The sequence below is a fragment of the Austrofundulus limnaeus genome, unplaced genomic scaffold (genome assembly GCF_001266775.1).
Source record: "Austrofundulus limnaeus strain Quisiro unplaced genomic scaffold, Austrofundulus_limnaeus-1.0 Scaffold1343, whole genome shotgun sequence".
Taxonomy (NCBI): Eukaryota; Metazoa; Chordata; class Actinopteri; order Cyprinodontiformes; family Rivulidae; genus Austrofundulus; species Austrofundulus limnaeus.
Window position 1 is genome coordinate 6,656 of NW_013953745.1, and position 15,291 is coordinate 21,946.

Here is a 15,291-nt window from a genome sequence, read left to right on the forward strand (position 1 = left end):
CCCCCCCCCCCCCCCCCCCCCCCCCCCCCCCACCTCGCTGCACCGAAATGGGTGAGACAGAAGCTGAAGGTGGTTCTTAAAGAGACAGAGGCCAATTTCAAGGCGTTTAGAAAAGAAGTGATGAGAAGATAAGTTTATTTTCTATTTAAACATAAAAACAGCATTTTAATAACAGCTAAAGGTGACATATATAATTTATTATAGTATAATATTTAAATTATGCCTGAGAAACACATAATATTGCCCCTTTAAAATTGCTTGATTAAATAAAAATAAGCAACATGCCCTCCCTGAAAGTTTCCAGAGGAGACTGCCCCACGGTTTGAGAATACAGGTCTGTTGCGTACAATCCCAGTAAATACTTTACGGAGTTTATGGTTGAAACGTGACAAAATGTGCAAAAGTTCAAGGGGGTGATTACTTGTTCTGGGTCCTCTAAGTCCCCTGAGCTCTCAATTAAAATTTCTATTTATGAAAAAAAAAAAACTTTAGTCCCAAGTTTTTCCAATTAATTTTTGTATCAGGACCATCACATGTTGTCATTGACCCGGTTGTTGTTTTATTCTTTGTTTTTTTGTTTTCTCCATGCAGCTGGGAGTCAACATTTTCCTTGCTCTTATTGTAGGAGCCATTTTCTTTGGGGTCAAAGATGATCAGAGTGGCATTCAGAACAGGTTAGAAACCTCCTATAACACAGTGCCCAGGTGGGCTTTACTCTCCCTACTATTTTGTACACAGCTGCATGAGTATCAAGAGTGAGACAATAAACATCCTGTTTTGTCCAGTAAATATAACTTACCACATTTTGCTTTGTTCCTCATTGCAGGATGGGTGCTCTTTTCTTCATTACAACTAACCAGTGTTTCAGCACCGTGTCTGCAGCCGAGGTCTTCATCACTGAGAGGAAACTGTTTGTGTATGTTGTACTCTGAATATATATATAATGTGTGTTAACTACAATATAAAGCAGAAACAAGCAGTTTAAGCTGCGTTGCAATAAGTGTGCCCTCGTGTCACAGACATGAATACATCAGCGGCTACTACAGGGTTTCTGTCTACTTCCTGTCGAAGATCCTGGCTGACCTCACCATGCGCACCGTCACTTCTGTCATCTTCAGCGTCATTGTTTACTTTTTGATTGGTAAGAACCACAGATCCACAGTTGAAACCTGATGTTTGCATATGTTGTGTAAAAATACATAGAGCCTTTTTCCCCTCAAGTCAAATTTATTTATAAAGCACATTTACAACAACCTCAATTGACCAAAGTGCTTCACAGCAATCACATCACATTTAGCTAAGGATAAAACAATGCACACACACACATGCACATGAAATTACAATAAAACTGGAATTTGTTAAAAATATAAAAACAATAATAGAATTGGCCGTAAGATACCAAAAAATAGTAATACAAAGAAAAAACAAAACCATACTTAATATAAGTCCCCTCATTAGATCAAACTAAACTCTTGCTGTTTTAGATCAGTTAGGATTCCCATAATTATTTCCATTTTTTAATATCAAAAAAATGAGCAAAGAAATCTTTTAAAGTGTTTTTTTTTATCACTGCTTTCAAAGTCATAAGCTTACTGGTTGCTTTTCTTCTTCTTTTAGCAAGTGTCGCCACAGTGAGTCGTCCTCCTACGTGATCTTGTCTTCACACCATCTACCTCCATGTCCTCTCTAACTGCACTCATGTACTCAAACTCATCTTTGTCTTTTTCCTGGCAGCTGCATCTCTAACCCTTCTACCAATATGTCCACTGTCCCTTGTCTGGACTCATCCAAATCATCTGTCTCATCTCTTAACTTTATTTCTCAGTCATTCAACCTGTGCGGCGCCTCTGATGATCTCAACCCTAATCTTATCCATCCTTGTCACTCCCAAGTTGCAACGGTTTAATTTCATCCCTCTTCTTTCAAGTGCATACCTCCATCTCCACAATCATCTGCAACGACTGAGATTTTCACAATAGTTTTCTGGATTTCCACCCAGGACTCATTTTACTGTGGATATTGAAACCCTCTTACTAGCTTCAGCCAGCATTTTTATGAGGTCTTTGGCTTTTGTTTGGGAGTTGAAACACACACTTTGCACCTATTGCTGTCTACTTCCTGTGCCTACATATGGTGCTTTTACTTACTTATAATTGTTTGTATGGATAAATCAGTCTTACAGAAGTAAAAAGTTTGTTTTAAGGTTCAAACTACGCAAACTAAACTGAAATAAAAGCGATGACTCTGTCCTGCTTTATTGACTCACCTCTCAGGACTGAAGTCCACAGTCGAAGCCTTCCTCGTCTTCACACTGACTGTGACTCTGGTGGCCTACACAGCCACAGCCCTCACCATGGCCATCTCAGCTGACCAGAGTGTGGTGGGTCTCGCCAGCCTCTTCATGACCATCACCTTTGTCTTCATGATGGTGAGACACGTAGCAGTAACATCACAAACTTGTGAGTGATCAAAGAGTGACTGCAACTGATTCAAAGACTGCTCATAAAGGTTTATTCCCTGCACAGGAGTTGTCTATAATGGTGCATGTGCTGTAAAAAAAATCCATAGACTGAGTGTGTTTTGTTGTTTTCAGATTTTTTCAGGCCTTCTGGTGAACTTACCCACCATCATGGACTGGCTGGCTTGGCTGAAGTATTTCAGTATTCCTCGTTACGGTTTTGCTGTGAGTAAAACCCAACACTGGTTTGGCAGAAATACTTTCAGGAACATTATAAAGTTCACAGCATTCTTAATTCAGTCTTTTTCAGACAATTACTGGTTGGGTCTATCTGTAACTGTAATTAAATTGTTCAAATCATCTTATCATTAATCAATACATAAAAAACTAAAACAATCGTGTTGTGTTTCTCAAGATTTAACTTTCGATCTAACACTTTCCAACCTTATATTTTTCCTATTAGAGCCACTTTCAGGAGACAAAGTATTAATTTTCGTAACTATATTGATAACACAGTTTTCTGTTACTGTATTTTTTTTGATGGCACCAAACCAATCTACAATCTTTATAACTACATTTTAGATATTAAACTATGGATGGAAAGTAATTTCTTACAGCTCAACCAGGCTGAAACTAAATTCCTAATTAAATCAGTCCTAGAAAAATTTGATATCACTTGAAAACTTATATGGTTACAAACACTGATTTTGTTCCTGGTGTTTCTAGATAAACAGTTGCAAAGTTACAACTGCTACAAAATTCAGCTGCAGGTTTGTTAATAAAAAAATAAAAATAAAAAGAAACAGGATCGACACTGGCTACATGTTGCCTTTTGGGAATAATTATAAGAATTTTCTGGTTGTTTATAAAACTTTTGATAGTCTTAGTCCATGATTCCTCTCAGCATTGTTCTTAATTCATGGACCCTGCAGAACCCTCAGGTCATCTGGACAAGGTTGTTTATGATCTTTCAAGTGCTAAAAACCTGGTGAGGCCTTGATTTATCGTTTTAGTCCTCACCTCTGGAATTAAGTAAAGGAAAGCTTGAGATTGACAGCTTGTGGAAACTTAACGACGGCACTTTGACCTCACCTCCACACATCACAGTTTATCCTAAATACAACACAGATTTTCAAAAGCTGCTGTGTGAAAACTCACCAGTTTTGACATGAATATGTCTTTGTACACTCAGGCCTTGAAGATCAGTGAGTTTGTTGGCCTGAAGTTCTGCGAGGAGTCTGTAAACCAACGAGCCAATGCGTCAGAAATAAAGACCAACTGCGCTGCGAGCACAGCTGGCCAGATGTGAGTAGACCCGCACACAGCAGTGTCTTGTTTACAGGCTGCACCCTGACCAGGGACCGGTTTGAACATGTCGTTTCAGATGTAGCGGTGAGCAGCACCTGGACTATCTGGGCATAGAGTACAGCTCCTGGGGCTTGTGGGAGAACCACGTGGCTTTGACTGTTATGATGGTGATATTCTTCATCATCGCCTACCTGAAGCTCCGCTACATCAAGAAATTCACTTAAAAACACAGCTCTGAAGTCTTCCTTGTGTTTGATATAACTTAACAACATTTTAGGGTATAGTCCTATTTGCCTTTTTATGCAGTGACCACTCTCAGGGTTTTAATGTGAAGGAGTGGGCTTTTTATCTCAAATAGAGGTTGATGGAGGATTTTCAAAAGCAAATTCCAAATCTTTATAAATCAGGACTGATTTATAAAGATTATGTGTTTGGTTTGGGGTATTAAAAAGTAACAGTTTAATATTCATACACATTACAAGACAAGGCTGTCTTTATTTTGCTGGTGACCCACTGATCAGTACAGATTCTTACCTGGTTGACAGAGTATTTAAAGCTCATGATGATGATTGCAACATTTCTCTCCTGAATGGAAAATTATAAATGAATGTTTTATTATTTTCCCTGGTAAATACAATATTGTTCTTTGAAAGTAATAGTTTGATCAACTGCCTGAGTTTTTTTATATAGTATATTTAAAGATACACGTCTCCAAACTGTGAACATATCAGAAATCTATAAAACAACATATATTTTATATTACATTATAGAGCAACAAATGGTTTAAATCTAAAGTTCAAAGAAGGAAAATCTACTGTTTTACAGCTAACTTATTATTTGACACAAATCCGTTATGACATTCTGCAGGATTTCCAGGATACACTAAAAATATATTTTTACTAAAATTTTGATTTTTTTTCTTCCAAATGAATAATGTAAAAGTTGATCGTTTTAAACTTTTATAATACTTTTTCTCAGTGTTTGAAAAAAAATGCTGACGTAAAATTTACATTTTCATTGAAGTGTTACTGTGCTTGGCTGTACACAGACACTAAGTAACAGTAAGAAAAAAAAGAGAATTGTCTCTATTTTCAGGACACTTCTTTACTGTGCTGTTTAAAATAAGAAATGTTAATGCTGTTTATGTTCTGCCAAAGTAAATTTATTGCAACTACTGTATACTGGATTCATGTTATTAGCAATAATGTGCTCTATAAATATGAAAATCTAGTAGTTTGTTTTGATCCGTAAGCTTTATATATTTAGAGGGGCGTTTTTAACATTTCAAATCAACTGAAAATAAAAAAATCTATGTATTTAATGTTAATTTTCTCATAAAAAACAACAACTAAAACCCTGAAAATTAGGCTCACATTCAGTATATAACTAACTAGAATAGGTCCTGGTAAACAAATAAAATAGATCCAGATGTATTTTAGTTGAATAAAAAACTGACATGTTTTATTTTATATTTACACTTTATTTGGCAAAACGGATTTTAAAAAAGGCTTGTAAATCAAAGTGATTGAATACATAACAATAATAATAAAAGCACAGGCTTCCTGTGAACACTAGATGCACTCCGAATCGAAGTTTGTTTCAAGTTACAATATGTAGCATAAATTTATAAGCTGGTTAATCTGAAGCTTAACAGATGAGTAAATATGACAAAATAGTCCACACTTGCATCAGTGTTAAAATTATACAAATATAAAAACATACAAAAAGCTTGTTGAATATCTGGATAAAATGTTTCTTGTTTTTTTGTGTGTAAATGTGATAAACTGACTTCTGAGTGATACTCAACATGCAGGGCAGTGCATTCCTTAAATACTGTGATTTAATACACCTCAGAACTTCTGATATATTTTGTATTTTTATCTTCAAAATATTATTTCCTGATTGGAGAGTTTAAGAAACACTGTCAAATTATGATCTCATTAAAATAGATGAGATCAGTTTGATTTTGTCATTGTCTTCAGCGTTGTGTCAGCTATTTTAAACATCTTTAATAAAGCCCAGTATTTGCACATATTGTGTGTAGCCTCTTTCCATCGTGGAGGATTCTCTGGCTCACCACGTCCTTACACATGGGCGCCCCCGTTAGCGCTTGTGTCGAGGCCGTCGGTGGACAGGGAGGAGGGAGGGCGAGGCCGCGGGCCGACGGGCGTAGCCGTCTGAGCGTGGCTGACCTGCGAGACCGTATCGTCCGACTCCCAGAGCTCCAGTTCCTCCCTCACAAGTCTCTCCGTCTGCTCCCTGTGGGCATCTGTGTCCCGTCCTAAACGCTCGTCCTGACAAACATAAGTTTTAATTCAACCAGGTGGAGCAGGAGCTTTAAAGAAAACGTGCGCGTGTGTGTGAGTGTTTATTGTGATGGTGGGCTGAGGATTTCCTTAGCTGCGGGGTCAGAAGTGAAGCACAATTATCACGATAATGGTAATGTGTCCTCTGCGTCTCACCTCCATGACTCCATCCAGCAGCCTGCCCAGAACGTCTCTCCTCTTCAGTTTAGCTCTCTCCATTCCCTCCAGCTTCACGATCACGGCGTCTATCTTGGACACGATGCTGCCGATGGAGTGCTCCATCCTGTCCACTCGCCTCACCAGCCTGGCAGGCAGAGAACAAGGAGGTCACTGATGACTTCCTTAAACTGTGGCTGTTTTTAATCATTATTTGTATGGCATTTTAATTGTTTAAATTTAAATTTTGTCTATTTAATTTTAAAATAAAAAATATATATTTTAATTGATTTATTTTATTTTTTACTCATTTGACTTTCACTGAAACATCCAAGGGAGCGTTTCTGAGGTAAGTAGATGCCTGAATCACATCTGCACCCTGTTAGTCAGCATTTCTGTCAAATTTCTGTTTCCATGTTTCAACACCATTTATAATCTGTCAGCAGCACAGTTAAAGTTGCAAATCCTGAATCCTGTTAAACAGCTGCCCATTTCTTTTCTGTAAATGTGGAATAAACTGCACTGTTCATGATGTCCTGAAGTTATCTCAACACAGTCTGGCCTGTGTAGATCAGTGTCGCCATCAGCCAACCTGTGTGTTAGTTACAAATGTCTAAAAGCTTCGTACACTTGGAACTCTTCATATGAGACGCCCCCTGAGCTGCTGCCGCGGCGGCGTGAGCTGTGACCGGAGTCCTCGTCGTCGTCCTCCTCCGAGTCGTCCTGGGTGCGAGGGAAGCTCCGCCCACTGCTGGGTCGAGTCAGCGAATTGCGCTCCAGCTCCAAGTCCTCCTAGCGTATGAGCAGAGACACACTGAGCGTCTGCAGGCGCTGTGGCTGTGGGCGGCGCCCTTCGCCGCAGCGACTCTGGTTATTTAAGTGGAACTCACTCTTTCTTTCTCCAGGTCATCTCTCATCTGCTGGTGTTCGTGCTCAGTCAGCTCGGGCTCGCCGTCCTGGTCGTACTTTGCAAAGATGGCCTGAATCTCTGCTTCTGAGTGGCCCTTTCTGAATGGAAAAAAAGGAAACAGAGCACACTGGTGAGCAGCAGTAAGGTAAAGGATTCGACAATGCAAACACAAACATCACAACTAGTTAATCGCATTAAGCATGATGCGAGGTTTTAGTCACCCTTTTAGATCCTGACGGAGTTCGTCGAAGTTTTGTTTTCCCCCTGCTTGCCGCAGACTGTCAGAGATGTCATCTACAGCCGTCTTCTTCAGTCTTAACTTCATCAACGCTTTGTTACAACCCTGTGGGGGAAAATAATGACAAAAACACTTTGATTTATGTTCAAATTAATACACATTCATAGGGTCATTCTGCAAAAAGTTGCACAAACTTAGATAAAAACCCTTAAGTGTTTCAGAAAAGTTTACTCCCATCATTTCCACTCTAAAAAGTCTAAACAATTCCTGCATCTGGTTTTCAGTACTAAAACCTAATAAGAGTGCACAAACTACACATCAAGTCTTTCTTTTTTAAGTTGGTTTATAGATTGTGATACTCTGCAAAACAAACTATTTTCTTGTCTAAATTACCTGAGAAAGAAATGACTACTGAAGTGGACACTAACTAAAGACAGTAGGAACAGAATGGAGTTAAAGGTCCCATGTGAACACTACGGTGACTTTTAGTGGTAAAACATGTTAAATGCAACCTCATTGTTGCACCAATTTATACTTAACATTTGTTTTTATAATTCTACACTGGTTAACCTCTTAAGGCCCAAGGGGTTTTCTTAAAGTTTTTGCTCAAAATACCATACCGAAATGTAATTGAGTGTATCTCAGCATTTACAAATTCTACTTAAATAATCTTGGTATCAAAATAAAACTAACACTTGGGAGATTTCATTAGACGTGTAAGTATAAAAACAGCTGCTGTGGTTTTAGAGATATTGGGGATGGAACTTTTTTTCACTCACCTGAATATTTTTTTCATTAGACAGTATATAACCTATTTAAAATCATAATGATTCAAGCTAAAAACTCTTGGAAACCATAAATCCACTTGTGTACATTACCTGTGCAAAGTTTCATGCTGCTAAAATTAACTGGAGCAAAGTTACAGAGGTTTTAGTAAAGAAATAATTTAGCATTTTGTCATTCTGCACAGGACGGACCATGATGGTACCATTAATAAATGTTAAGAAATCTTACGTTTTTATTTCCAAAAATTATTTATTTTTTTAGCTGCTCTTAAAGACTTGTTATTGAATGTTTGTTCTTTTGAAAAGTTATCCAAACATTTATTTGTCACCATATATATTATATAAATTAATGAGAAATTATACTTGACTTCAGTTGGATCATATTCACTCAAAATCAAGTGGAAAAAAAACTTTCAACACACTTTATAACCTACTTATGTATCTACTTTGACTTACTTAAAAAAATAACATCAGAAAAATTTCCTTTACAGATTTGCAATGATGCCATTTTGTACAGTTTATTTACTTTCTGATTCAACTGCTTGACGTTTGAACTGTGTTTGGAAAATGTAAAAATAGTTTCCATGAGCTTTTCCAAGATTCTTAGGTTTCTTTTGATACCAGACATGTCCAGGTTCAACTGACAGGTCTTAAGTTAAATGAAGTTAAAGGAAATAGAAAACGGCAAAGAAAAACAATTTTGCCCTTGGTACCGGGGGCATGGGGCTCAAGAGGTTAAAGTATATTTATAGAAAACTGTCTGCCCGTAGATCACTCTGTGGGCATGCGTTTTTAGCTGAATACCTTCTTGATGAGATCAGTCATTTCCATCTCAGATCTCTGTTGCGACATATCCGCCTTCACCTCAGAGTAGGTGTCGTTGATGATGGCCAGGAACATGTTCTGAAAGGAGCATTTCAGCATCATTTATAGTGTTGAGAACAAAACAAAAAAAAAAAACACCACAACTTGTTGAGTCCATCACTGTACCATGAGAATAAAGAAAATGAAGATGACAAAAGTTGAAAAGTAAATAGGCCCAAGCACCGGATTTGCCTCCTCAATCTCAGAGTAGTTAAAGTCTCCCAGGATGATTCGGAACTGGGTAAATCTATACAAACAAGAAAACATTTGAAATTATTATTATTTCAACCTGAAAAGCTCATTTGTTTGAAGTGTTGCTGAATTCGCAGCATGCCGATTTGCTCTTACACGCTGGCTTGGAAAGTGCTGAAATCATTGACCTGCGTTCCAAACACCAAGTAGGCGAGCTGAGCGTACGCCAGGAAGATGATGAAGAACATGATTGCAAACCCCACGAGGTCCTTGGCGCAGCGGGACATGGTGCTGGTCAGCTGGCTCATGGTTTTGTTGATGTTGATGAACTTAAACAGCTGGTGGAAGTGAGAAATAGATTATGTCACTCCACAATGCAGTGGGAAAAGATTGTTTGGAGTGACGTTAAAGTGCGTGGAAAGGATATGTACCTTGACCCAGGCAAAAAAGACAATCACTGCGGCCATGTTGTTAAACTGGACCTGCAGGTTGGCCAACGGCTCAAAGCTGGGGTGAGCAGCGTAGTTCTCTAACAGGCCATTGAGCAGATTTCTGGCCATGGCTGTTCTGGTTATGTTCATGATAATGGCAACAACACTCAACTATAAAAGAAAACAAAATGAAGCCAAGTCATCATGCGTGCAGAAATTGTAAAGTCAAAGGGCAATCTTGTGATACACACCACAACAATGAGAACATCCAGACAGTTCCACGTGCTCCTGAAGTAATGCAGCCGGTGGATGTGGATTTCCAACACTTCTTCGACCACATAGTAAAGGATGAACAGGCAGAACGCCACTTCACACACGCCCACAAAGTAGTCCCAGCTGGACACGTATCGTATCAAACGCACCGTCTGAAACTGCCAGGAGGTCACCACCCCACCAGTGGCAGGGAACTCCACCAATAACCTGACAGATCAACACACTTTACTTTATTCATTCAAACACCGGATGGTTTAAAGCAGAGACATTATAAAAAGGACTCAAATCTGTATTTGGTTCTGCTAAATGGATGTGATGAGGCTGGTAGTTCTTACTTGGCAATGCAAAAAAGATTTATGTTTCCATTGTACACAGAGAAGTCAAGGAAGACGGCCCTTGTGCCCCGATCCAGCCACAAGTGATCTTTGAGGAACTGCAGTTGAGCGGCTGACTCCTCTTTTGTTCGAGACAAGTCCTGGTAGTATCCGCCACCCCCATACGTCGACACCTGACCCGAGAAACTGCTGCCATTCATCCCACTCTCCCGGGTGTACACCCACCTGTCAGGCGTCAAGACAAAAAGATGCGGGTGCCCCCCTTGTGTTAACAGGTCAGATTTCTTACATCTTAATCTTTGTTTTGTTTCCCAAAAGCTTTGACCTACGCTGTTCCATTCTTTGGGCCAAAAGAGCCGGTGTCCTCGTTGCTTGGAGTATAAATGTTAAAGCAGTCATGGACTTCATCCCGCAGATCCTTGTGGATGGAGCAGGACTCGTTGCGGACTTTGACCTGCCGGAGCCTCGGCACCCCGAGGAGGAGATTCTCATAGTAGATGAGGCTCTGATTCTCTGGCAGGCTCTTGTTGTTGTACCAAACCTCCCAGTACATACCATTAAGGAAGGGCCCCTGAGTGAACTACAAAGAGCAGAAAAATTAGGATTATAAAACAAAATAGGCATTTGGACCTTAGAAATATATTAAGGGTCTCTATCATCAACTGGATGAAAGACCACCTTCATCCTGTGGGTGCAATAGTTTTCTGATATGCTGGAAAGTTGTTTAAACAGCAACGGCTAATAAACACACCAAAAGTAGCCAGGCTAACATCAATGACCTGCAGTTTGCTGATAATTACATGATGGTAACTCTTGTTAAAGAAGCCATGCAAACAGATGTGAACCATATTGGGAATACACGATTAAAACCAAGACTGTTTCATTCTAGTCCAGACAGCGTTGATAATCCAAACAATGACATCAGGACTGACAACAAAAACCTGGAGTCTGCCCCAGAATTCAAGTACTTTAGCTGCATCTTATCAGCCAATGATGGCCTTTATAAGGTAATATCATTGATCAAACAGTGACGGTCTTTGGGAAGCTTAAGGACTGGATTTTGGATTATTGAAATATCTCCCAATAACCCCTAGTTTACAATGCTGTAGGTTTCACAATCCTCTCTACAGTTCAGAGACATCTGACTACCTACAGACTAGGGTTGGGCAATATTGGTAAAACAATTAGTCACGATTAATTGTGGTATTTAGCCAATAATGATTTAAATTACGATTAATCTTCTGGAGTCCCTGGACACCCTTATGTCCTAGTCACATTACCAATTTAGTGGGAAAGATTTGCTCTGTAAATATCTGTTCCAAATTGTGTCAAAATTACAGACGTCAGGCTATACATCAAATTTTAAGTTGTGTTGATAGATAAATAAATTACAGAACTTTTTTTAAATGTTCATCATATTTGAAGTGGAGAGGAGCACCGAGCGGACTGGCTGGTGGCATTAATCGTATTAATCGTCAAATGCCAAAAAATAAATCGATCAATGTTTTTCTGGCGATTAATTGCACACGATACGATTATGCCCAACCCTACTACAGACATCAAGGCACTGGAGGGATTGCACCAAGCTGTGAGCGAAAGATTCTCCATGCCAAGCATGAAAACTACAGAAATTTTCATTTGCAAATATAAAACTTGCAGCATGAGAGTAAAAAAAGCATAAATGCAAAAAAAAATTAAAGTTTGCACTTGTGCAAAGCCTTTCTCTCCCAGTAAGTAAGATTCCTAATACGTGTTGCATACTTTTAACTGAAAGAGTATTTATGTTGTACTTTACCTTCCAAAAATCCTCCATGGTGGAGAGGCTCCTAAAAGTAATAGGGTCCCCAGGAGACAGTGGCGTGTCGAGGAACAGCTGAGACATAACTTTGGTGTAATAGTACATGTTGGCATTAACCATCCCATAGGTCACTGCAGAGAAATAAAAGGCAATTATTGCTGGACTTATTAAAAAAGAAAGTAAATGAAGTGATGATGCTTTAAGAATGAGCAAACACAATTAATGTGTGATTTCCTCAAGCATAAACAACAGCACAGGATATAAAACCCTAAATCACTTTCAACTGAGCTTTTTGTTTTAACTATGCATAACATTTTTCTCTGGCTTTCACAGTAGGAGTCAAGCTCTGCCTGGTGTAATGTGCCCCAATTCTGTCTGCCAGGAAATTATTTCCTGATCCACCCTAAACCACAGTGTGGCATTTAACTGCCTTAAAAAAAGCAAAGAAAATAAAAAAAGAAAAAAAAAGTGGTGGCTTATCTAACCATGAACATTATATTCCATCTTAATATGTGGTCTTAAAAGTTGGGATTTTGTTCAAAATTCAGTCCTGTTGCAAATAAACGGAGACAAAATCTTTAGCTGCCAAACTCATTAAGCTTAGTCAGACAGTGGAAAACAGTTTTCCAGCTAGGGATGGTGCCACATTAAAAAAAAAGCTACATGTGACTCTTAACTGCACGTTTTCAGTGCAGGACAACAGTTTTGCGCTCAGAAAATTAACCTTTTGTTGATGACTAGCTTAAGCTTTGATTACACCACATGTCTTTACTGGCAGTGACAGGGTGTACTTTTTTCACAATGACTAAACTAACATCTAATAAAGCAATACGTGTTTAAGAGAATATCACACTCAGTTAAACTTCAGAGAGAACAGATGACTTTGTTTTGTCAACCCGGCGCTTGTCACAATTCATTAAGCTTGTACACTGATCTGATAGAAGCACTAAAAGCTCAATCGCTTACAGAGAATCCACTGATCGTCTATTTTATCTCAACATTCACAACATGAAGATACTTTTGCATAAATCCTAATACAGCCAAGTTTATCTGTTAATTTTGAGGAGGACAACACTAACAAGTTTGTACAAGAATGTTCTCTAAAGAAAAAAAAAACAAGTTTGGATTCTGCAAGACTTTTCTGTCTTTACTTACAAACACAAATAGTAATGAGGAATGCGAAATACGTGAGCATCTCTCTCAAAATGTTCCTGAGGTACCGTTCTCGGCTGCTGTCACTGTCCTCCATCAAATCTGTGCCCCACAGAACTGTAAAAAACAAATAAACCAACCATGCAAGAAAATATAGATATGTGCAAATTATACAGCATATATGCATAACATCCAGGCTGGTAATATGTACAGAGTGATCTGCTTTAATTTGAATGTAAAGAAGAGCAGAATCAACATCATAGCAACTCCACTACATATGTGCTCATTTCAAAGAATAAATGCTTTAATTTATTAAACTTTTCACATTTAGTGTTTTTTAATAAATTGGAGGTGAATCAGTCTTCCTTTACATTGAACTTTGTCTTTAATATTTTTTGTTGTTATTAAACAAGTTAATTACACTATACCTGCCTTTTAAAGGTGAACAATAAATACTTTAATAGTCATATTTTCAGTCTGTTTTTTTATGTTACATAACTTTGCAGAGTGACACACTCAGTTGGGAGTTGATCTGATGTGCAGGAAAACTGTTTTATAACTCACCTCTGATTTTTTGGAGGATCTGCTTCATACAGCCGAGGTGCTCGTGCCCGTCTTGCTGCTGGGCATTCAGGGTCGGGGTCGGGGTGGGGTACAGTCCTCCACGGGGCATCTGCTCGCGGCTGAAGCTGCCTCCCAGGCCGCTGCTGCAGCTGCCCCTGGAGGCCGCGGATACCGCCCTCCTCACGGGACTCGCCGAGGGCCAGTCCGCCTCCATGATCTCCTCCTCGGGCTCGAAACCCGGGTTGTCCCGGCTCCACGCTTGCCTGGACGGCGGGGACGGGGTGCCTATGACCCCTCCGAGGCCCAGGTCTTGGTGCTGGATGCTCTCCATCTCTATCCCCTCACTCGGGTCGAGTTTGCGGGGCTGGCTCTGCGGCTGCTGCTGGGGTCTGACTCGAGATGAACTCATGGTCCCGTTAGTTTGTTTCTTTGCAAAGTTAACACAAAGTTTCCCTCTACTTGCATGAATAAAGGCTATCCGTGGACAGCATGGTAACCCTTCATATCCAGATATTTGCCCCCAAAATGCCTAATTTAGGTTAAAAAGAAAAAGCGAAAATATTTTCCTTGTCCTACAACAGCCATCTTGTTTTTAACTCGTTTCTCCTAAAATCTCATCCTCCTCCTCCTCCTCCGTTTGGGTCTCGGGTTACACCAGAAGTCATGGCGTCGCATTAAAGGATGGGGATAAAGTATTTTACCTGTACTGATGTTTGTCTTTTAGATATTTTGAGAAATAAACTAATTATTATTTATTAGTGTGTTGACCAAAAAAGCATACTGATTCACAAATTTTCACTACGAAGCAGTTAGAACTGGTAATAAACCATTTGAATTCCTGATAATATTTCTAGTTGCTTAAACAGAGATTAAACCACTTCCGTGTACTTCGGTCTCTGGTTGCTACAACAAGACGCTAATTTACTAACGCGCATGCGCAGTGTAGGCATAAACTTTTTATTGTTGTGGTCTAGACCGGTGTTTCCCAAAGTTGGGGTCGGGACCCAAAGTGGGATCCCGAAAAATCAAGGTGGGGTCCTGAAAAGATTTTCTGAATTAATTACATTTTTGCCTTAGTTGTTACAAAGGAGTGAGGTTAGTGTATTTAAAATAGATAAATGTAGTATAAAAATATTGTTACTATGCCCATGTTTAGTTGACCTGATACAAATGTTTATCATCCAAAATTAGCTGGGGGCACAAGTCTCTGCTACTGTTATTTTGTGGGTCAAAAGCTGAAAAGTTTGGGAACCACTGCACTTTGGTTCCCAAAGTTGGGCTTGGGACCCAATTATGGGTCATGAAGCACCTTGGATAATCTCCAGAAATCCATTTAAAGGGTAATTAAACAATTGTTGATGTAATATTTTCCCTATAACTAGTACAAAAACACAAAATAAGTATAAATAAGTATTTATATTTGTGTACAAGCTGTTTAGATTGTCAAAAAGCCTGTGTTTTTAGGGTTATTAACGAAGCTTGTGTACTCAGACCAGTAATATTTGGGGTCACAAGTTTTTG

The 15,291-nt window shown here is 39.1% G+C and overlaps 2 protein-coding genes across 3 annotated transcripts; one reads left to right on the forward strand and one right to left on the reverse strand.

Moving 5' to 3' along the window:
- Positions 1–591: 591 nt before the first annotated feature.
- LOC106535025 (ATP-binding cassette sub-family G member 2) lies at positions 592–5,475 on the forward strand (the record flags this gene model as incomplete). Its single annotated transcript, XM_014031883.1, is given in 7 exon segments — positions 592–674; positions 827–916; positions 1,020–1,141; positions 2,274–2,428; positions 2,594–2,683; positions 3,651–3,763; positions 3,843–5,475. Coding segments are annotated over 7 exon segments (801 nt in total), but the record flags the coding sequence as incomplete, so codon positions are not given.
- Positions 5,226–14,408, reverse strand: pkd2 (polycystic kidney disease 2). Of its 2 annotated transcripts, none has more exons than XM_014031882.1 (15): positions 13,771–14,408; positions 13,210–13,323; positions 12,052–12,185; positions 10,586–10,836; positions 10,257–10,481; positions 9,900–10,128; positions 9,649–9,819; positions 9,374–9,555; positions 9,152–9,272; positions 8,966–9,064; positions 7,360–7,481; positions 7,119–7,236; positions 6,857–7,017; positions 6,229–6,376; positions 5,226–6,060 (listed from the first exon to the last, which is right to left on the reverse strand). In XM_014031882.1, the coding sequence occupies exons 1-15, from the start codon at positions 14,177–14,179 to the stop codon at positions 5,851–5,853; spliced, it is 2,694 nt and encodes an 897-aa protein (XP_013887336.1). In that variant the 5' UTR covers positions 14,180–14,408; the 3' UTR covers positions 5,226–5,850. The 2 variants fall into 2 exon arrangements, with proteins under 2 accessions (XP_013887336.1, XP_013887335.1); XM_014031881.1 differs by having other exon boundaries at positions 6,857–7,020; positions 13,771–14,407.
- Positions 14,409–15,291: the final 883 nt, after the last annotated feature.

Coding starts and splice junctions, on each gene's coding strand:
- pkd2 (XM_014031881.1), bottom strand. CDS start 14,179: ATGAGTTCATCTCGAGTCAGACCCCAGCAGCAGCCGCAGAGCCAGCCC. Junction 13,324..13,770: donor GATCCTCCAAAAAATCAGAG/GTGAGTTATAAA, acceptor TGTTTTTTACAG/TTCTGTGGGGCACAGATTTG. Junction 7,021..7,118: donor ATGACCTGGAGAAAGAAAGA/GTGAGTTCCACT, acceptor CTCATACGCTAG/GAGGACTTGGAGCTGGAGCG.